The following is a 22320-nucleotide window of genomic DNA, read 5'->3' on the forward strand; positions in this document are numbered from 1 at the left end:
TCTGCCAGGCTTTATATTCCCTACACCAGTTCCAATTTTTTCTGATTCTGTGATGGCCCAGGGAGATTTAACTGCCAAGAACCCTATCAAATCAGAATTTTCAGCCCGAGGAGAGTTAGAATCTTCCAAATCCAGCACAAAGCTTTGAGTCTTCTGATGACAAGGAGATGAGGAATTATGTGTTCCCAACTATTTCATGTTCCAATTGATTTTTGTAACACAGAAGTCTTCATCATGCACGGGCATAGAAACAGACAAAGAAGAAAGTGACAGTGGTGACGACCGGCTATTGAAATCACCATAGCAGCCCCTCATGAATACACAGTCACACATACTCACATATACACACACATACATATTCACATATACAACTGCACACATACCTTCTACAAGGTGTTTTCTCAGAACTTCTTTTTAAATACCAATACCAAAAGCATATTTTAAAATGACCAAGTACTGTGCAACTGAAAGCACCAACCACGCCAGTACAGAGTAAACATGTGAAAGGAGGGGCATATAATTAGTCATTTAAAAGTGAAGAACTGGGTTTAGTTTCTGGCTTCCAGAACACTGTATACTCTCAAATTTGGCCTGACCACTAGGTTACCCAATCTGTTGAGGGGCCAGCCAGCCACAGTGCATTTTTATTTCCTGGCTCTCATACCTCCAGATACTGGCTTTCTGAAGTAGTTTGCTCTATGATGAACTCAAGGGTACCTCTTTACTCCCTCTGTCATGGTCAAGTTCTTACTGTCCTAAGGCTTTCTTTTACCAGGGGTGTGGGGTGGGGGTAGGAAGTCAGCCAGGTGGAAAGTAAGGTGCTTCTGTATCTGGCCTCAACCCCAGAGTTTAAGGGCCCAAGATATTGTCTTAAAAAACTAAGTTTGGAGATAATCTGGTTCATGTCTGGACACAGTCAGCCAAGGCCTGAGGTTGTGCTGTATATTACTGCCTGGCTTTGCCACACACGAGCAGAGCTGGGCACATTTCCTCAGGAACTGGCAGAGACCTGGAGCTCTTCCCACACACCAGCTGTCAGCTCCTGGGGCTGGCAGGTTCCTAGAAGTGCAGGCAGGACATCGGGTGCTCTGGAGCCATGTAGACACGCAGCAGGCAGCCAAGGGATGGCAGCAAGAGACGGCCTTGAACTTTTTACGGCAGTTTACTTCAAGAAATAGCACCTTTCTGGGTGCTGACAGTCTGGGGTAAGCCTGGAATAGGAGGGAGATTTACCAGCTTCTCCTGACTCCTTGGCCTTACACTTTGACCTCACTACCTTGCCTCTGCTTTTACTTTGAGTTGGCTGTGCGCTCAAACAATGGTCAGCACTTGGTGGAAAAGATAAAAGAGACCCTGGAGACCACGTGGGGAACATCCACCCACCAGCCCATCCTTTTCCTATGCTGTTGCACAAACAGGAAAAACTTGGGGTTTAAGACTACCCCTGAGTTAAAGCTGCATGTCCTGTGGTTGACCTGGATTACCTCCCGCTTTATGCTGCTTACTTATTTCATCTGGGCCACCTCTGCTTTGTGCCCCATCTCCCTATCTCAGTCACTGCGCTCTTATGTCCGTTCTGGGTGCCTCCCCCCACTCTCATGGAGTGTTAGAGCTGAAAGGAAGCTTAGAAGTTCTAGTCCAGTGATTTTCAAGCCGTTTTAAATCTCAGAATCCTTGGTAAACAAGCAAGGCTGAGAAAAGCAGACAAGCTATTGTAGAGGTAGGTGTGGGAGGTCCAGAGCCCCCCCACCCCAGCGCCAGCCCATATGAAGACCCCATTAGGGATTCCATAGAACAGTTTCAAAGTCATGAGCTTTGTCCAGCATTCTAGTCAGGCAGGAACTGTCTCCACAGCATCGCTACAGTCATGGAGAGCATGAGAACTGCTTTCCATTAAACAACTAGTACCAAAGCTGGGTGATACTTTTGGTCAGAATGCTGTACTAAGATACTGAGCAAATCTAATTTTCTACTATTTTTTTCCCATTGGTTTTAGTTTGGCCAGGCCCCTTAGTTCAGGTGTGGCGGCAGAATGTTCTCATCTATCATGAGCTAGTAACAGTCCCTTTCCTTGACTGACTATCCAGTATGTGCCAGATACTCTACAAACATATCTCATCTAACCTTTGCAACCTTCTATGTAAGTGTTAGTGACCCATTTTACTAATAGGGACACTGAGGCACAAGAGTTTTAAGTAATTGGCCCATGGACGATGTTATAGGATTGAACTGTGTCCCCCCAAAATATATGTCATAAATCCTAACCTCTATGCCTGTGGTTGTAATCCTATTTGGGAATGGGTAGTCTTTGTCATGTTAATGAGGCAGGATTAGTGTAGGATGTATCTTGAATCAATCTCTTTTGAGATATAAGAAATTAAACACAAGCTAGCAAGGAGAGACAGAAGAAGAGAGATGCCAAGCACATGAAGATTGCCCAGGAGCAGAAGCAGCTCAGAAGAGATAAGGACCTTCCTCCAGAGCTGACAGAGAGAGAAAGCTTCTGTCAGTGCCCTGCATTCGAACTTCTATCCTCCCAAACTATGAGAAAATTAATTTCTGTTTGTTGAAGCCACCCACTTGTGGTATTTCTGTTACAGCAGCACTAGATGACAGACAGTTACAGAGCCTGTTGAGGAGGCTGAAGTTGAATCAAGCCTATTGGACTCAACAGCATGTATCCTTTTTCCTCTGTCCCTCTGCCTGTCTGAAAAGGCAGGGGAGAGAATAAGATACAGATACAAGAACTTCCCCACTCCTCCCCGACACAGCCCTGTCTCTGGCCCCTCCTAGGACTTCACATGTGTTATGAACAACCAAACCAGCAAAGCCCTGCTTTCTGGAATCTTGGAGCTTAGAGATCACAGATTAATGTCCCCTTGTTACTGACAGGAACACTGAGTCTCAGAGGTGTGGTGACTTGCCCAAGTTTCCAAAGGCAGGTGGATCCAGGACTACATCCCCCTCTCCTGACTTAGGAACCCTTGGGTACTTCACCCAGCCTTGCTGCTGACTTCACTTGACCTCTAGGGGGGAACAGGCTTTCTCTGGGGAAGGTGCCCTCCCATCTTTGAGAGGCGTGGGGTGCTGTGGCTCCCTCCCCACTCACCATTCGATGAATGTACTTAGTATGTAAGCCATGTTCATTGTCGTCCAGCTGCGACTCAGCGCCTTCCACATCCTGTTTGTATTTGGGGCTGATTGCTATGATTATCATCACTGTCTTCTGTTAATGAGAGGCAGAAAAGCATGTTTATGGAAGTGTAAAGTGTGGTCCATTTGGTGAAGGCAGGCTGGAAATGGGCCAGCAGGCCTGTAAGTATTCTCTGACAAGCCCCGGACATAGGGCCAGGCTCATTCTCCTGGAAAGTGAAAGGCACTGACCTCCTACTCAGGCAAAAGCTTGTCTCCCTGTGCCCTCTCCTCCTGCTTTCCAGCCCCCTCCCCCCATTTCAAACACGCAGAGCAAATGGCTCAGAGAGGAACTCTCATAAATAGCTGTGCTTTTGTCCACCATTTTCCACAGCCAGTACTAATAAATGTCTAATGAAAGCCTCAATCACTAAATGAGTCTGCATCATCATGGTGAAAAGTCTCTGCACCAATTATGAAAAAAGCCCCTCCTTCCTCCCCACAGTGGGATCTAAGCTGTCAGTTACTACACTCCTGACTGCCCTGCGTTCAGTGTGTACTGTACACTTTAGCACACTCGGTAGGAACAGAGCCTTCAGCACAAACCAAACATCAGGCTGCAGACAAAAGGAAAAGCTGCAAAACCCCAGCCTGCGCGACTCCCGTCCCCCACCAGCTCCCTCCAAAAGAAGCAGCCGACTTAGACATACTGGCAGCAATCAATTTCTATCTTGTTAAAGCACAAAGTGTCCCAGTGGCCAGTATAGATTCTGTCGGCGGAAAACAAATCACGGGGCAGCAAGTAGGTGCCTCAGGGTGGTGTGCTGCACAGCCCAATCCTACAAAACACTTGGGGTGGCCTCCGATTAAATTGAATTCTGCCGCTCCCTCCACATTCCCCACCTTCATTTCCTTCTTTCCTATTCTGGTCAAAAAATTGTTTGCTCTGATTGTTATCAACCACCTGTGTCTGGTTTGACTGTTATTTCCTGCCTGCCCATGTCCAGGAGGGCAACCCCCATTCTTCCTTTCCAGGTCTTTGGAGAGCTTCCAACAAGGGAGCTTTTGTCGGGACTTGCTCAGCTTTGGACTTGGATGGGATGCCAGTGCTTCTTTAATAAAATAACTTCACAATTGGCGTTCTCACGAGGAGACAATCTCAGAATTTTGGTATGTACTTACATCCCTAAGGTAGCGCTCCATCCATTTAATGATATCAATGCCACGGATTCTATCCTCAAATATGTCAATCTAGAAGCAAAAGATCCGGGAACTTCATGAGCAATTTCCTCCAGATTCGGAGCAAAAGAAAACACAAGAAACTGTATATATTAAAAACCCAAAGTTACTGTTATGGATTGAATTATGACCCTCAAAAATATGTGTTGTAAATCCTAACCCCTGTGTCTGTGGTTATAATTCCATTTAGGAATGGGTTGTCTTTGTTACGTGAATGAGGCAGAATTAGTGTAGGGTATATTTTGAGTCAATATCTTTTGAGATATAAAAGAGATTAAACATAAGCTACCAAGAAGAGACAGGGGAAGAAAGACGCCAACCACAGGAGCAGAAGCTCAAAAGAGACAAGGACCTTCCTCCAGAGCTGGCAGAGAGAAGGCCTTCCCCTAGAGCTGGCACCCTGAATTCAGACTTCTAGTCTCCTAAGCTGTGAGAAAATAAATTTCTGTTTATTAAAGCCACCCACTTGTGGTATTTTTGCTATAGCAGCACTAGATAACAAAGACAGAATTTGGTACCGGGAGTGAGATGCTGCTCTAAAAGATACCTAAAATGTGGAAGTAGTTTTGGAACTGAGAAATGGGTAGAGGCTGAAAGAGTTTTAAGGTCCCTAAAGGAAATCCAGAAACCCTGGTGGTGTAGTGGTTAACAGCTATGGCTGCTAACCAAAAGGTCAGCAGTTCGAATCCACCAGGTGCTCCTTGGAAACCAGATGGGGCAGTTCTACTCTGTCCTATAGGGTTGCTATGAGTTGGAATCGACTCAACAGCAATGGGTTTGGGTTTTTTTGATAGTAAAAAGCTTAGATTGCCTTGAAGAGACTGTTGGTAAAATTATGGATGTCAAAGGAAATTCTGGTGAGGGCTCAAAAGGAAGTGAGGAGAGCGATAGAGAAAGTCCCTATCATCTTAGAGAATACATATGGCATAAGCAATAGAATGTTGCTAGATATGTGGATATTAAATGTGCTTCTGGTGAGGCTTTAAAGAAAATGACGAATATGTGATTGGACAATGGAGGAAAGACAATGCTTTGTATGCACTGACAACTGATCTGAATGATGTTCAAATGTTTGGTGGAAGGTAGAACTTGTAAGTGATGAACTTGGATATCTGGCTGATGAGACTTCTAAGCAAGGTCTTGAAGGAGCCACATGGTTTCTCCTTGATCCTTATAGTAAAATGCCAGAGGAAAGAGATGGACTTAAAAATGAACTGTGCAAAATGAAGGAGCCCTGGCAGCACAGTGGTTAAGAGCTCGGCTGCTAACCAAATGGTCGGCAGTTCGAATCCTCCAGTCACTCCTTGGAAACCCTATGGAACAGTTCCTCTCTGTCCTGTAGGGTCGCTATGAGTGGGAATTGACTCAACACTAATGGGTTTTGTGCAAAATGAAAACAGAACCTAAAGATTTGGAAAATCTTGTACAACAGATTGTACGAACTAAGGATACATGTCCTAGAATGTTCAACAAGGACGTGGCTACACAATATTTTTTTAAAGAGATTAAGCCTGTGACTGATGGATCTAATCAACTACCACAGCAGAAAACCCATCAGCTTAGCCTGAAGGGGACAGAGAAAGAATTAAAGGAAAGAAAACTGCCTCTTGGAATTCTACGGCAGGGAACAGGACAAAGGAGCTACAATCTGTTGTCTCAAGAAGAGAAAAGAACCATGCCTGGAGCAGCTCAGAAATCAGCAGAACTATTGGAAGGAGCACAGGAAGCAGGGCCTTCTTGGTTTCAAAGGGTGGGGCCATGGTCTCCTGGATCTCAAAGGGTGGGGCCACAGCCTCCTAGGTTTTGAAGACACAGATCTTTGCCAACTTGGATCTGTAGTGTGGGGCTGTCATTAAGGTGTGCCAGGGGATGGAGCCACCACCTAAAGCTGAGGGGGAGGGGCTTCCATGCCCAAGGGTAGAAGAATGGGGCCTGCCGGGGCCAAAGGGGTGGGGTTGCCACTCAGATTGACTAGGAGAATGGGGCCACCTAAAGCCAAGGGAGCAGAATTGCCATCTCAGAGGGCATGGAAGGTGGAGCTGAAGCCCAGAGCTGAGAGGCCTCCAGCCAGAATCCAGAGAGTGCAGCTAAAACCTAGAGTCATTGCCCAGATGGTCTCAGAGAACAGAGGATTATTTTTAAGCCTTGAGAGCTAATGTAATTTATTCTGCTGGGTTTTGGACTTGCTTGTTGCCTGTTATCCCTTCTTTCCCTCCAGCTTTCCCATTTGTAATGGAAATGTCCACCTTGTGCCTGCTCCACCCTTGTACTTTGGAAATAGATAACTTGTATCCTAGATATCACAGGTTCACAGATGAAGAATAATTTTGCCCCAGGATGGAATATGCCTAAAGTCTCATTGATATTTGATTTAGATTATTCAGAAGATGAGATTTGGAACTTGGAGTTGATTTAAGACTTAGGATGATGTGATGGGGTGAATGTGTTTTGCATGTGGCAAGGACAGGAATTTGGGGGGCCCAAAGGATGAAATATTGTGGATTGAATTGTGCCCCCCCCAAAATATGTGCTATAAATCCTAGCCTCTATGCCTGTGGTTATAATCCCATTTAAGAATGGGTTGTCTTTGTTATGTTAATGAGGCAGGATTAATGTATGGTATATCTTTTAAGTCAACCTCTTTTGAGATATAAAGGAGATCAAACAAGCAAGCAGAGGAGAGATGGGGTAAGAAAGATGCCAAGCCACATGGAGATTTCTAAGAAACCAGGAAGCAGAAACTCAGAAGAGACAAGGACATTCCTCCAGGGCCAACAGAGAGAGATAGCCTCCTCCAGAGCTGGCACCCTCAATTCAGATGTCTAGCCCCCTAAATGGTGAGAAAATAAATTTCTGTTTGTTAAAACCATCCACTTGTGATATTTCTGTTATAGCAGCACTGGATAACAAAGACAGTTATTAATGCTTTTTTGTTTGTTTTTGCAGCAGGGAGCATATAGGTCTAAAAAACAAAATGTAATTTTCTTTGAATGTTTCCTATTTCAACATGAGTAGGTATTTAAGTGGAGCCTTGGTGGTGCAGTGGTTAAGTGTATGACTGGTAACCATAAAGGTCAGTAGTTCAAATCCACCAGCTGTTCTGTATGTAATGTCCATTATTAGAATATATGTATTCATGGTCAAACAATAATTATATTTTTAACAATCTGAGAGATACAATGGACCACCAAGTTAGATGTAAGCCAGCAAAAAAAAAAAAAATTATATATATATATATATATATTTGGAAAGGCAAATATGATTCTGGGACATTTTAATGGATGTGTAGCGTGCAAGTACTGAGATAAAATTGTGGTGCTTTATTTGCATTGGTCCAAAAAAAAAAAAACAAAACCCAAACCCATTGCCATCTAGTTGAATCTGACTCATAGCAACCCTATATGGGTTTCCAAGGCTGTAAATCTTTACTGAAGCAAACTTCCACATCTTTCTTCCACGGAGCAGCTGGTGGCTTAGAACTGCCGACCTTTTGGTTAACAGCCAAGCACTTAACCACTGCACCACCAGGTCATTATTATAGCGTTATGTCCAGTTTCGACCTATACATTTTAAAAGGATTGTATGAAACCTGGACCAGATTCAAGGAACAGTCACGAAAACAATTACTGAGATGGTGGGGAAGAGGTTTGTGATGAAAGTCAAGAAGTAGAATTCTTGGGACTTGAAAAGACTGATATTTAATATTAGTCTTCAAATCTATGAAGAAGAATTTGAAGAGGAGAAAAACGAGCTATTTACTATTTCATAGAAGACCAAATAAGAGGCCTTTCCTGGGCTCAGGATTGTACTGCAGCCAGAGAGTTGTGTGTGTGTATAGTTACTCTAGACTGGTAGAGGGCTCATATACAGGAACGGGTGACTCAGGGAGTATGTGGACTCTAAGGAGTTATTTGATTGAGCCACATTGCTCCCAGATGAATTGTCCTAAATGTCACATTCCTGTTTAGGAATCAGTAAAGGCAAGTCCTAGCCATTCAGCAAGCTTCTGTGTCATATGTGATCCAACTTTGCCTCTCTTTTCTCCACATGCCCTCTCTACTTTACTCAAGATGAGGTTGCCATCCCCAGTTCCCCCATGCTCACACTTGGCTCCTGTCCCCTCTCTGTCCTCATTGGTGTCCTCTGCATGACGTCCTCCTCTTTAACTCACTAACTCTACTCCATTGTGACCACTAGTGGACAATGAATACACTATTATAACACTTTTTCTGTCTTCTTCTCTAGACATATGTGCCTCTCAACCCTTGCAAAAAAAGGATGTCTCACTTATAACTGTCTTGTCTCCTCAACCTGATTCTAAGCTTAGTGTGGAAAGAGAGCGTGCCTTGTGTACTCCAAACTCTCAAATGCATAAGACACAAAGTATGAGTTCAGAATAAGTTCCTTTACTGATGGAACATCAAAAATGGAATGGAAAAACACTAAATAGACAATAGATAAGTGATAACTTTTGGTGAAGGGTAAGACAGTACACAGTACTGGGGAAGCCAGCACTTGTCCAAGGCAAGGTCACGGAAGCTCCACAGACACATCCAAACTCCCTGAGGGACTGAATTGCTGGGCTGAGGGCTGTGGGGACCATGGTCTTGGGGAACATCTAGCTCAACTGGCATAATATAGTTTATAAAGAAAATGTTCAATATTCTACTTTGGTGAGTAGTGTCTGGGGTCTTAAAAGCTTGTAAGCAGCCATCTTAGATACTCCACTGATCTCACCCTATTGGGAGCAAGGGAGAATAAAAAAACCAAAGACACAAGGCAAAGATTAGTCCAAAGGACTAATGGACCACAACGACCACAGTCTCCACCAGACTGAGTCCAACACAAGTAGATGGTGCTTGACTACCACCACTGACTGCTCTGACAGGGATCACAATAGAGGGTCACAGATAGAGCTGGAGAAAAATGTAGAACAAAATTCTAACTCACAAAAAAAGACCAGACTTACTGGCCTGACAGAGATTGGAGAAACACCAAGAGTATGGCCCCTGGCCACCCTTTTAGCTCAGTAATGAAGTCACTCCTGAGGTTAATCCTTCAGCCAAAGATTAGACAGACCCATAAAACAAAATGAGACTAAAGGGGCACACCAGCCCAGGGGCAAGGACTAGAAGATAGGAGGGGACACGAAAGCTAATAATAGGGAACCCAAGGTCAAGAAGGGAGAGCACTGACATGTGGGGTTGGTCACCAATGTCACAAAACAGTATGTGTACTATTTGTTTAATGAGAAGCTAGTTATGTAAAAACCTTCATCTAAAATACAATTAAAAAAAAAAAAAGGAATGGCCTTCCTTTTGTTTTGGATGGCTCATGTTTTAAAATCCCCGATGGCCAATGACTACATGAAGTAATGGTGAGAAAGATTTGTAGCTCTTTGTGACTCTATTAGTAATCCATTTCTATTATACGAGGGAGAAGCAATAAAATGTTGGAGGTGAGAAGAGACAGTCTGGGTTCTCCTCTTGGCTCTGCCACTTTCCACCTGCATAATTTTGGAAAAGTTACTGAAACTCTCTAAGTCTTATCTTCATTTGTAATATGCGGTTAATGAACCTACTTTCTAGGGTGGTTGTACGGATTAAAATGTGTTAACATTGAAAAGGCATATCAAGTCTATTTATCAATGGCAACCATTTATTGGTTGAAAATGGGAAGCAATAATATTCATCTGACCAGTTTTCTCTTAAAACCATTTCCATGATGATGATGGGATTCCATTATTTTTTTTTTAAGTCACTCCTGATAAATAAAAAATTTGAAGAGATAAAAATATCTGAAATGAAAAGGCATATTAAGTTGAATGCCAGGCATGAAGTAAGTACTCAATAAATGGCCATTAGTATTATTATCCCAGTGCTTAAATTATTCTCTACTACTAAGTTGGACGGTGAGCCCTGGTAGCACAATAGTTAAACACTTGACTGCTAACTGAAAGGTTGGCTGTTTAAACACACCCAGTGGCTCTGTGGGAGAAAGACCTGGCAATCTGCTTCCATTAAGATTACAGCCAAGAAAACCCTATGGGGCAGTTCTACTCTGTCACATGGGATCACTGTGGGTCAGAATGAACTTGATGGCACCCAACAATAACAACTGTGGTAGATATTCAGAGAGACTCAATGTGCTGGATATCTTCCATTTCTTCTTCCAAATCTCTACCAAAGTTCACAGCTCTTGTCAGGTCAGCTTTTCCATACAGCTCTCCTCTTCAGCTTCCAGTACCCACTCCTTCCTTGTCTCTTCAGACCTATGAGCAGTAACAACACCCTGCTTTTGCTAGGCCCAGGACATTGCACTATTCCCTGTGCATTCGCTAAGACTTTCCACAGCTATGTAAACAGTCTCTTTATTTAAACTCCCTTTAAATTACCCGTTTATTTTATCAATCCACTAAGGGGATCTTGGTATATCAATATGCTAACTTAACTGTCCAAGCTGGGGCTATGTGACTCCACTACAAGGCTTCCAAGTGATGAGGGTCAACTATAGAGATAAATTCTACCTAAGTAGCCCATGACTGTGGAGCCCATGAAGACGTGGGCTCCTCTCTAGGGGCATCAATATGTCTTATTTGGAAATGATCAAAAAAGTTACATCTTTTCTGAAATGTTGGCCTTATATCTTAAAATTTGATTTTATGCCATTGTTGCTACAATGTTTTCATATTCCAGAAATGAGAAAATGAAATGTTGGTCTCTATATAGTCATGAAGTTGGATTGTATAAATTTTTTTTTTTTTTTTTTTTAACTTTCAGACACTGCTGGTTAGAAAAAAGAATTGTATTATAGGATAAAGAAAAATTCAAATAAAAACTTCTGTTAAACAATGCTACATAACCTTTAAAATTTATATTTTCTTACTAAGTATCCTTTATCCTTCAATATTCCCATTCATAGATATTTCCTCTAATTTTTCTCCACTCTCTAGAATTCACCATTACTAAATACCCAGAGAAGGTCTCTGGGGAGGAAAAGAAGTGATCTCAGTGTTTGAGGAAAGCCAGTCCGTCTGCTTAGCCTCCTGTGGTATTTTATTATCCTGAAGATATAGTCACATGGCTTTAGGTTGTGTTATTTCAAGGGACTGCAGGGGGACATGAAGAGTCTGCTTTCTGAGATTTCTTGGCCCAAGACCACAGTGAGCCAGCAGGGCTGAGTTAAATCTACCTCTTCTAGAAATAGATTAGACCAACCAAGAATCTGGCCATGCATTCCCTGTCCAGAAGCATCGCTACTGCATCAGGGTGTGCGATGGCATGTGTGTGATGGGGAAGCCAGGCTGCAGGGAGTTGGCCTCTGCTAGCCCCAGGATAGCGACTCATATAGGGTCGCTATGAGTCGGAATCAACTCGACGGCACTAGGTTTTAGGTAGGTTAGCCCCAGGATATTAGAAGTTGGATACCCAAGGGACCAAACCTCAAAGCCCAGTGCAGAATAAAAGGGCCTTGTTAAATAAGCAGGTGACCCTGGTGAAGCCAGCAGCTTCCTATATCACAGGAAGCACACACAAAAAGGGCACACACACTTGGTAAAAAAGGGCAAAGGTACAAAGTGTACCGAGAGCCAGCAGTTCCTTCAGGCCAGGGCCAGCTGCATGTGCGGTCTGAGTTGACACTCTTCTTGCTCTTCAGAGGCACTCAGGGTCACCTCAGAAAGCATATAGGAAGAAAATGAGGACTTTAGATAGTTTAAAATCTAGAAAATAATTACCTAAATCTATAAATTTTTTTATAACCATTTAGTTCATAATAATATAAATCATATTATAAAGTTTAAAACCGCAAAAGCTATTTATACCTCTTTTTCCTTTGCTTATTTTCATTGTACTCACTTTAACTGTTCAGTTTTCTCTTTGGATAAAATACTTACTGCAGTTTGAAAGCCATTTACCAACAAAAAGTTCACAAATTTCACCACCTCCATGGCTGTGTCCAAGGAATACGTAATAAAGACTTTCCCTAAAAGAGAGATTTTCACATTTGTTAGAAACTAGTCAAATTATTCAATTCCAAGCAACCCTTCTGAAATGTGTGCAATGTCTTTTGTTCTTCAAGAATAATAAAAGGAAACCTGGGGGAGGGGGCGTCTAAGAGCTTATGTCTGCAGTGGCGTAGGACATTCAACTGGACTCCTGTCCCTAGAGCCTAGCTCCTCAAATCCAAAGGGGTGGGAGGTCTGTCCAAGGGAGTGCAGACTGCTCAGGGTAAAGAGAAATACAGGGGCATATGGGAGCACCGGCAGCCTGGGAGACAAGCTGAAGAGATCTTCTGAAAAACCACATGATGCTTTAACAAAAATCCACCACCCAGAACTTGTGGGTCCTTAGGATCAGGCCACCGCCTGATTTCCTAGAGGCGCCTGGCACCATGCCCAAGGAATACTTGTACAGCTTGCCAAAGAAGCAGATGCATGCTAAAGGAGACCTACAGGGCCACCCAGCAGTGTCCTTGTTTGATCTCATGATGCTATCTGCTATACTGGAACTCTTGCTTGACTAGGGCAAGTAAGGGGAGAGGGAGAAAGTGGTTCCTCTCCCCTTCATTCCTCTCATCCACTCGCTTGTAGGGGAAAGAACAGGAAGTTGGAATAGACTAAACTGCAGCTGAAAAATATTAGTAAGAACGTTACTTAAGGGAGAGGCTCCACTATCGGGCAGTCCAACATTGCTCACTCCCTCACTTATGCCTAGGTTAGCTTAGAGCGGCAGACAGTTATGAGCAGACAAGTTTAACTCTGACAGGATGAGAACCAACATTTTTTGGGTTAAGGTCTTAGGGACATTGTCTAGCTAGCAGTTTAAAGTGAGAGACAAATAAATAATCTCTGTGTGTTGGTGTTTAGTCCAGAATATACTGGCTAAATCTCAGGAAGCCCCTGGGGCAGAAGGTGAGGAGAAAAGGAGGTTTGGAGAGAAAATCAGAATTTGTATTCAGCTATGCTCAGGCTCTCAAATAGGAGTATGTACAACAGTCATATTGACCCATTTAAGCAGCCAGCCATATTGATGGCACTCAATTCATTTTATTCTCAATGCCTAATATTCAACCAACTCCTATGTAAGTAATTTTAGGACTGCTTTTATAGATTAGGTAAGATAAATATGATCTATAGACTGACATCAGAACTATATCCCTTGCAGGGTAGCATCAGTTCTATAGAAATGGTCGCAATTAAAACATGTAGTATTTTAAAAAGATTTTCGGGGGGACAAATAAACCACTTAAATGAAAAGCAATAGCAGATCATCATCCTAGAACTCTTTCAGAGTAGTAAATGAGTAAAGCACAGATCTCCCAACAGGAATTAGCAAATGCAAAGGGCTTCCTTTCAAGGCTGGTTCAAAGAGGTGCCTAGATTTGGTAAAGGCTTAATGGAATTTTTTTTTAATAGAATTATCTGAGCTTCTCTAGCAAGCACAACAGAATATAACAATTTCACAAGTTGGAACTTACTGTCCTGATTGACCTTAATATGAGAACGTTTTGGTGATGTTTCAACATTTCTGGTCCTGGCTGCAAAATGTGGAAAAAGAAGCATCACCTGACACTTAATCAAATGTTTCTTTAAATAAAAGGCTTAGTTTGCATTTGGTTGTGAAGCAGTATGGAGAACATGAAACTGTTTTTTCCAAACAAGATTGCTCCTTCCTACAGGAAATGACCTTGTTCTTGATGGTTGCTGCTAATTTATGGTGAGACACTAGATCCCTGGCTAATACCACATGGTCATCCAATCAATTTATCCAGGGACAAGTCCACTCAAGAGCATTATTTAGAAGAGGGAAAAAGGGACAGGATTGTTTGTTGGAGTATGTATCTAAGGAAGTCTAGTGGTAAGCACACTGAGTATTACTGATAGTTTCATAATCACTAAAAACATTTATACAAAAATGCTGGTTACCAACATGACCAAGGCAAAGGAAACCACTGAGAGGTATGCAAGAATAAACTATGATAAATGCTATAACATAGACAATCCTGCAACAACAATAATAAAAATCAATAATTTGGGAATAGATACATACGCTAATAAATGTATGCTAAATAGGTGAAGGGGTCATATGGGAGTATACCCTGTACATATATAGGTATGATTGTGGATATTTCTATATACATATTTGTAAATGCTGCAGGTATACATATATATATAATAAAGCATATAGGGGGTACAGCTATAGAAACTATTTAGATAACAAGATTCAACTTATGGACATGAAGGCTAAGGACCGTAATCTCAGGAGACATCTAGGACAGTTGGAAAAACACAGTTCATAAAGATAATGTTCTACATTCTAGCCTGGTGAGTAGCATCTAGGGTCTTAAAAGCTTGCAAGCAGCCATCTAAGAAGCAACTTTTTTCTCTCCCCGCCTGGAACAAAGGAGAGTGACGAAAACCAAGGACTCAACGAAGCAATTAGTCCAAAGGACTAATGGCCCACATGAACCACAGCCTCCTCTAACCTGAGACCAGAAGAACTAGATGGTGCCCGGCTACCACTACCAACCACTCACCCTGACCAGGATCACAACAGAAAGTCCCAGGCAAAATAGGTAAAAAATGTAGAACAAAATTCAAGTTAAAAAAGAAAACCAGACTTTCTGGTCTGAAAGAGACTAGAGAAACACCCGAGAGTAAGACAACCTTCTAACTTGAAACTATAGACACTCCTGGAGGGCACTTTTTAGCCAAATAATAGATAGGGTTATAAAATCAACAATAACATCTGTGAAGAATGTGCTCCTTAGAACAATCAACTATACGAGACCAAAAGGGCAACATTTTGCTCAAAACCAAAGATGAGAAAACAGTGAGGGTCAGGGAGACTGGACTAATGGAAATGAGGAATTCAGGGAGGAAATGGGGAGAGTGCTGACAGGTTGCAGGAATTTCAACTGAGATCATGAAACAATTTGTGTAAGAATCATTGATTGGAAAATTAATTTGCTATGTAAACTTTCACCTAAAGGACAATGAAAATTTTTTTTTTTTTTTAATGCTGGTTACTTTTTGAACAAAGAGCAAAAAAACAGGAAAGTAAATTTTATTTCACTGAATATTTGAGAAATATCCTAAAGTATGGATGAATGATACTCAAGTACTCTCAGAGTGTACGACCTACTAGAAGAAGGAGAAAACAACATTGTAAACAACTTACTCAATTCTTCTGGCAAATTGCTTGTTTTCAGAGTTCCTCTGGCTGGAGAGTTACTAGGAGGTCTAGGGATAGCTGCTGGGGATAGAGCCTGGGGACCCTGTGGTCTCAAATCTGCAGGACACTCCAAGGACTCCTCAAAAGCTCCAGCTCTATTAGGTATCTGGTTATACAGCTGGTCCCTGGAAAGGAACACGTTTACAGTCAATTTTCATTCTTTACAAAGACAAACTTTGAAGGACAGAAAGCCTTTTAAACCCAGTGCCGTCAAGTCAATTCTGACTCATAGCGACCCTATAGGACAGAGTAGAACTGCCCCACAGAGTTTCCAAGGAGCACGTGGCGGATTCGAACTGCTTTTGGTTAGCAGCCATAGCACTTAACCACTACGCCACCAGCGTTTCAAAGGCTTAAAAGTGAGCTAGCTCTTCTGCCTCCATATCTGAGAAAGAGGAACAAGTGGAGCTCCATGGAATTCCAGTCGGTAAGCAGTTCACCTGACTGCCATATATAAGAGTCTGTGCTAGGGATTAAAAGGAGGAAACAGGATTTGATTTCTCTATTCAAGGACTGTCTAATTGGGAAAATAAGTCTCATACACAGGACAGACAAGGGTGACATCGAAGGTTGGTGTTACAGGCATTCAGATAATAGTAGATAACAGTTATGTATCAAAAGGTAAAAAAGCCCATGCAAGCTTAAAAGTATCATGTTGTTAGTATATGAATGAAAACATGATTTTTAAGACCCTTTAACAAAGTTCCTAGGGTCTTCATTATTATTTTGGTTGCCAGTTTTATAGGGTCTTTATTATTATTTTGGTTGCCAGTATCTCAGGAACAGTCTGCTGAGAGGGCCAATCAGATGCTCTTGTGTGAGATTCCGAAGGCAGAAGGGAAGTGGAGGTCATGCTTCTGCTGCTTCTGCGGTTTCCTTTGGTAAGCACACTCAAGAGGCGCTGAGTTTTCCTCAGGAAGCATCCCAGTGTCCTGTTATCAGCTTCAAGAGTGTCGAGGACAGGGCATAGGGCATCCATTTTTTGCCCGTACAGATCTAGCAGATTCAGGAGGGCTCCAGACCCTACAGTTGCAGTGGTGGTAGCTACTGATTCTGGATTATACTACGGCAGTGTAGCCTAGGGTCAAGAGTTCCATTGGTGGCTTTCTGGTCCTTTACCTTCCTGACTGGGATAGAAGGGGCAGCTTCTTTGGTTGTCTTGTTCTGCGATATTGCTTTGAGATCATTCCTAGAAGCCCAGCCCAAAGGTCACCCCTCCAACTGCCACCAACTTTGTAAGCACCTAATTCCCTATCTTAAACCCTCTTCTGCTAAAAATAGCTATAGTTGTTCCTGTTTTCTGCAACTGAATCCTAACTTATAGGGGGAATAAAACTGTATCTGTAATGTTTCATTTCTTTAAAAAAAATTCTGAAGCAGATCAGAAGAACTAGATGGTGCTCAGCTACCACCAGTGACTGCCCTGACAGGGAACACAACAGAGAGTGGCTGACAGAGTAGGAAAAACGTGTGGAGAAGAACTCAAATTCACGTAAAAAGACCAGACTTGAACTGGTCTGACTGAGACCAGAGGAATCCCTGAAGCCATGTCTCCCGGACACTCTGTTAACACAGAACTAAAACCATTCCCAAAGCCCACTCTTCAGACAAAGATTAGACTGGACTATAAAACATAAAATAATACTCTTGAAGAGTGTGCTTAGTTCAAGCAGATACTTGAGACCAAATGGGCAGCTTCTGCCGGAGGCAAGTTGAGAAGGCAGGAAGGGACAGGAGCAGGTCGGACGTGGGAAACCTGAGGTGGAAAGGGGAGTGTGCTGTCACATTATAGGGATTGCAACTAGTGTTACATAACAATATGTGTATAAATTTTTGTATGAGAAATTAACTTGAGCTGTAAACTCTCACCTAAAGCACACAAACACACACAAATTCCCAAGCAAATGTGGCAATGTTAATTAACACTTTCAAAATCTAGGTAGTGGGAACATCGATATTTGATACTTTTTGTGTGATTTAAGTTGTTTCATATTATAAATTTTAAAATATGTTTTGATCTACAGGGGATCCAGTTCCATTTCCTCTTCACATTAAATCTCTTTATACCCAGAGTTTCTTAGTTGTTATAAGATGATTGCTCATTTGATAAAGAAATAGTAAGGCCCTGATAATATTTAAAAACTTCCATATAGAAGCAATATTATAGGTATTCATGAGAGTAGACTTTCTGGATTAAATTTTTCTTTCAAATAATCAGTAAGAGGAGAATTATCTCCATCACCTGAACTTATTTTTCATTTTCCTAAAAATGTTGAAATAAATCCAAGGAGAACCTAACCAGCTTAAATTGATACTACAGAGCCAACTACTCTGCTTTATCTTTCCAACTCTGCTATAAATCTAAAATTATTTCAAAATAAGCTTATTTAAAAAAAATTACTATTGCCTCCCCTATTCAATACCAAACTTATTTCATAAAGATGCTTAAACTTTCTTTATTTTCTTGGAATTTTAGATATTTTCTCTGCAAGAGTGTTTATCCTGCTATAAAATTCATTTTATTTAATTCCATTTTAAAGGTCATACATTTTTGTTTTTTAAAAAATAAAAGATCTGTCTGGGAAAGAAGATTTGAATGATACTTGTGATCTTCTGAGTAGAGGGGAAAGGAGGCATGTGCTTTATCTGCCATTCTTAATAAGACGGATTTTTTTTCTTTCAATAAATTTTTTTTTTTTTTAGCTAATTACCAATTTCTGTATTTCTGAGTTACATTAATAAGACCTTCATAGCTCATCTCTTTCTATAAGAGCAACATAGTTTTAATTTGAGTGGGATATAAAAGTTGTGCTTAAGCAAAGGCAAAACAAAAAAAAACCAAACCCGCTGCCGTCGAGTCAATTCTAACTCATAGTGACCCTATAAGACAGAATAGAACTGCCCCATAGGCTTTCCAAGGAGCGTCTGGTAGATTCAAACTGCCGACCTCTTGGTTAGCAGCCTTAGCTCTTAACCACTATGCCACCAGGGTTTCCAAGCAAAAGCAAATATTTCATCTTTTCTCTTTCCAATTTGTCGTAAATTAAGAAGGCCCTCTTACATAATTTTTTCCAGTATATTTTAGATCCATAAACTAAGAGAAAAGGAAAATTTGAAGAGTCGTCAAAAGAGAACATTGAGGAGAAAAATATTAAAGGGTTAGAGAAATGAAGTCATGAATAACCAGAAGAAGGCATAGGACAGTGACTTAATAATAGCACTCAACACATCTGAAGTTATTTTTAACTTCTATTGAAAATTAATAGAATTAAAAATTTTTAAGTAAGAAATGAGCTTACACAGCAACAGAAAGTAGGAATATAAAGAAGCTCCTCACAGTGGGGGCAGTCATAGTAAAAATAAAAATCAATTTCATGGGCTAAAAGACCAAGTGATCTGAAAGTAAAAGAAGGAGGTGTGACTTAGAGAGTATTATAAGAGTCTTTCCTTGAAGATAATTTTGACCAGTCACTAGTGGGTTTATATGTCTTGCTAAAGAGAACCTTATCAACCAGCCTCCATTTCCTCCTAACCTGAAACGTCTATACTGGGTGTTCCGCTGTGTGACTTGTTCACTAACTTGGGTAGCAACCCTATACAAAGTTCTGATACATCTTGGTTGTATTGGCATAATTCTTTTACATGTTAAAACTATCTAAAAATATCTGAAAGTTGGCCCTGCCATACTTACTGATACCTCGGAGGCCCTGGAGAGAAGTAGTCTCTTTGTGCTGGCCTCTCTTCTTGGTCCCGAGGGCTGGGATAATTCAAGATAACCTTCTGCACAGGGTGAAGGCCTCTCACACTGGCTCCAGGTAGGGGATGCCCAGGTAGAGCGGGCTGGATCACTTGCTGGTAGGCTGCTCGAGGGTAGTCATGGCCATCTGCAGATTAAGACAACAAAGAAAACAGGAAAGATCAATCCTAGATGTTTTGTGTGAAAGGGAAGGTAAGCTCAGTACAAATTTTTATCTTGATACCAGGTATCAGTTACCACCTCCATGATATTTGCCATATTTCTATACTATCATTTACTTGATTTGCTAATAGTGTCAACTCTGGCTAATGGCAACCCCACTTTTTTTTTTTTTTTCCTAAATAAGAACACATGTGAAATCACGACTTTGGTGTTCTAATTGGAAAGCTCAAAGTATAACTTCACACAGCCCCCTATTTTAATAAGATACTTAGGATAATCTAACCAGGAAGACCCTTTCTTAAACCACCATTCCTACCCTAATTCTCCAGGTTTCTAGAACCCAAGGCTAGGAGAAATTACATATAAACTCACCATTCTCTCTTTTCCTGCCCCAAGTAGACTCATACAGACACATTCACACATATACCACTCCCTCTTAGGAAGAAGTAAATAAATGAAGACTTAGCTCATCCTTCTGGGAAGCAGCCGACTAACGAACCAGTTGCTACATCCACCAACAACTTCCTTGGTCCTCTCCTGCTAAAGTCTGTATGAACTTGAGGTCAGGTTAGTCAAAAGAGGGCAGGTCTTAGAGCAAAGCCAGGGCTTGTGGTGACTTACGTGAGTGTGTAACATGGGAGGCACTTGGTCCCAGTCAGGCCTAGGAGCAGCAGGGTCTAAAGTGAAGAAAGGAAACCTGCTTGACCAGGTGAGATTAGAGAACTGAAGGCCAGAGGAAGGTAACAGAGGAAGGCCTTGAGGGAGTTGCCTGTACCTGAAAGGGCTAACCAAAAACCCCAAACCCCCTGCCTTTGAGTCGATTCCGACTCATAGTGACCCTACAGCACAGAGTAGAACTGCCCTACAGGGTTTCCAAGGAGCGCCTGGTGGATTTGAACTGCCGACCCTTTGGTTAGCAGCCGCAGCTCTTAACCACTATGCCACCAGAGTTTCCAAAAGGGCTAAAGTGTTGGGAAATCCGAGTGATCCCTTTTCAGGATGGGTCCAGCTTACAGTGGGGTGGAAAGAGCCAAGTGGGTAATCACTCTCCCTATAAAGTGAACCATGAGTACCTTCTGATGATTCAAGCACTGCCACCTCTGCCCAGGTAAGAGCTAGGGTGATCCAGGCAGCATGAATAATTAGGGCAAGAAGGGACCTTCACCAAAGTATTTTTCTCCAGAAAAAATTATTTTTTTAAATCTTTTTTTTCTGATTATAAAATAATCAAGTTTGGCTGCTGTGTAGGTAGAATACATGCAGAGATGTAATGAAAGAAAGAAAACTACCAAGCAAGCAACAGGTAAGGCAGTGGAACCAGAATGAGGAGTGTGAGAATGCTGGCTAAGAATTTTATTCTCAGTTTGGTAAAAAATCAGGAGCCAGTGAAGGTTTCAGGGGAACAGGGGCAGTCAATGATGGCCTCAGGTATAGAACAGAAGACAAGTAATATGTTTATGAGTGTGGCTGCCTCCAGGTTTCCAATGTTGAAACTCAGGAAACTTAGCTTGCTCGTCCTAGAAAAGTGCCCAACCCTGTCTCTCAAGCCTGGTCAGAATCCCTGGATTCAATCTATTGTCTGCTTTGACTTCTGACACCAGTTGGGTCTTTCCTATCATGCCTCCCCTGATAAAAGTGACCATGCCTCTCCAACCCAGATTGTCTTCTCACCCTGACTCAGGACCTTGCCCTGCTGTTACTTAGGCCTGGTCATGATGGATATTAGGGGCATAAGGAAGAGAAGGAGAAGAAAAGGATCTGCCTGGTCTATCCCAGCACGTGGCTGATGAAGGGGTGCAGTTCTAGGGCAGCTCTGGGAAACTGGGCCACAGAGACCCCTATGGTCCAAGACCAAATATACCACACAGATTTTTTTCTTTTACAGCCTTCTTAGGCTGATATCCAAGGGGTCCAGATTGCTAAGTGGAGTTTCAGGGCAACAGAGCAGGTCACTGCTACTGCTCCTTCCCAGCTGCCATCAGGTCACCAGGCAGGGGCCAGTCCTGCTTTTAGATGAGCTTTGTGTCAGTGCAACATTTACAAACCCTCTCTAGATACAACCCTTCAGAGATTTCCCACTGCACTTAAAACCCACCCTGCATGATTGCATGATTCGGCCTTTGCCTTCTTCTTCTCTCTCTTTTTTAAAATTTTGGTGAAAATATACACCCCTGTATATTTCAACAATTTCTAGATATACAACTAACTCAGTGACATTGATTGCCTTCTTCAAGTTGTGCAAACATTCTCACTATCCTCCTCCAAATTGTTCTAGCACCACTGACTTAAACTCATTGCCCCCTAAGCTTCTCATCTAACTTTTCAAGTTGCTGTTGTCTATTTGATCTCACATAGATAATTCTTTAAAAGAGCACAATGCTCGAGGCAGACATACTTCACTTATTAAGATAAACTATTTTTGTTTTTGGTTAAAAGAAGACTTCAGGAGATAGTTTTAGTCCTCTGCCCTTCTTGATTTCACCTTCTGTGCTGTCACTAGCTTACTACACCCAGCTACCCTGGCCATTCTCTTTATCTTCAACACCCCAATTTGCCCCTACATCAGGGATGCTAAGCTTGCCACCCCCTCTGCCCAGGATGTTTTTGCCCTAGATCTTTACATACCAACTTCTTCCTACTCAGGTCTCAGCTCAAATATCACCTCTTCAAAGAGGTCTACCCTGCCACCCAGTTAACTTATCCTATTCCCTTATTTTATTGTCTTCATAGCACCTATCATATGTTTGTGTAAGCAAGCATGACTCTTACTTATTTGTCAACTTGTTGTTTGCCTTC

At 42.0% G+C, this 22320-nt stretch overlaps 1 protein-coding gene and 1 long non-coding RNA gene across 7 annotated transcripts in view; one reads left to right on the forward strand and one right to left on the reverse strand.

Moving 5' to 3' along the window:
* The window catches only part of LOC126084556 (uncharacterized), a 136601-nt gene that overhangs the window by 88365 nt on the left and 25916 nt on the right, over positions 1 to 22320 (forward strand). The gene's annotated exons all lie outside the window — the stretch shown is intronic.
* Positions 1 to 22320, reverse strand: part of TRAF3IP2 (TRAF3 interacting protein 2) — a 53223-nt gene that overhangs the window by 4945 nt on the left and 25958 nt on the right. For 2 of the 3 annotated variants that reach the window (XM_049899091.1, XM_049899073.1), the window contains 5 exons: positions 19297 to 19489; positions 15552 to 15730; positions 12266 to 12354; positions 4315 to 4383; positions 3110 to 3226 (listed from right to left, as the gene is read on the reverse strand). In XM_049899091.1, the coding sequence (XP_049755048.1) occupies positions 3110 to 3226; positions 4315 to 4383; positions 12266 to 12354; positions 15552 to 15730; positions 19297 to 19489 (647 nt within the window). The remainder of the gene's footprint in view (positions 1 to 3109; positions 3227 to 4314; positions 4384 to 12265; positions 12355 to 15551; positions 15731 to 19296; positions 19490 to 22320) is intronic. The other variant, XM_049899081.1, reaches the window with a different exon arrangement.

The sequence above is a fragment of the Elephas maximus genome, chromosome 1 (genome assembly GCF_024166365.1).
Source record: "Elephas maximus indicus isolate mEleMax1 chromosome 1, mEleMax1 primary haplotype, whole genome shotgun sequence".
Lineage (NCBI taxonomy): Eukaryota > Metazoa > Chordata > Mammalia > Proboscidea > Elephantidae > Elephas > Elephas maximus.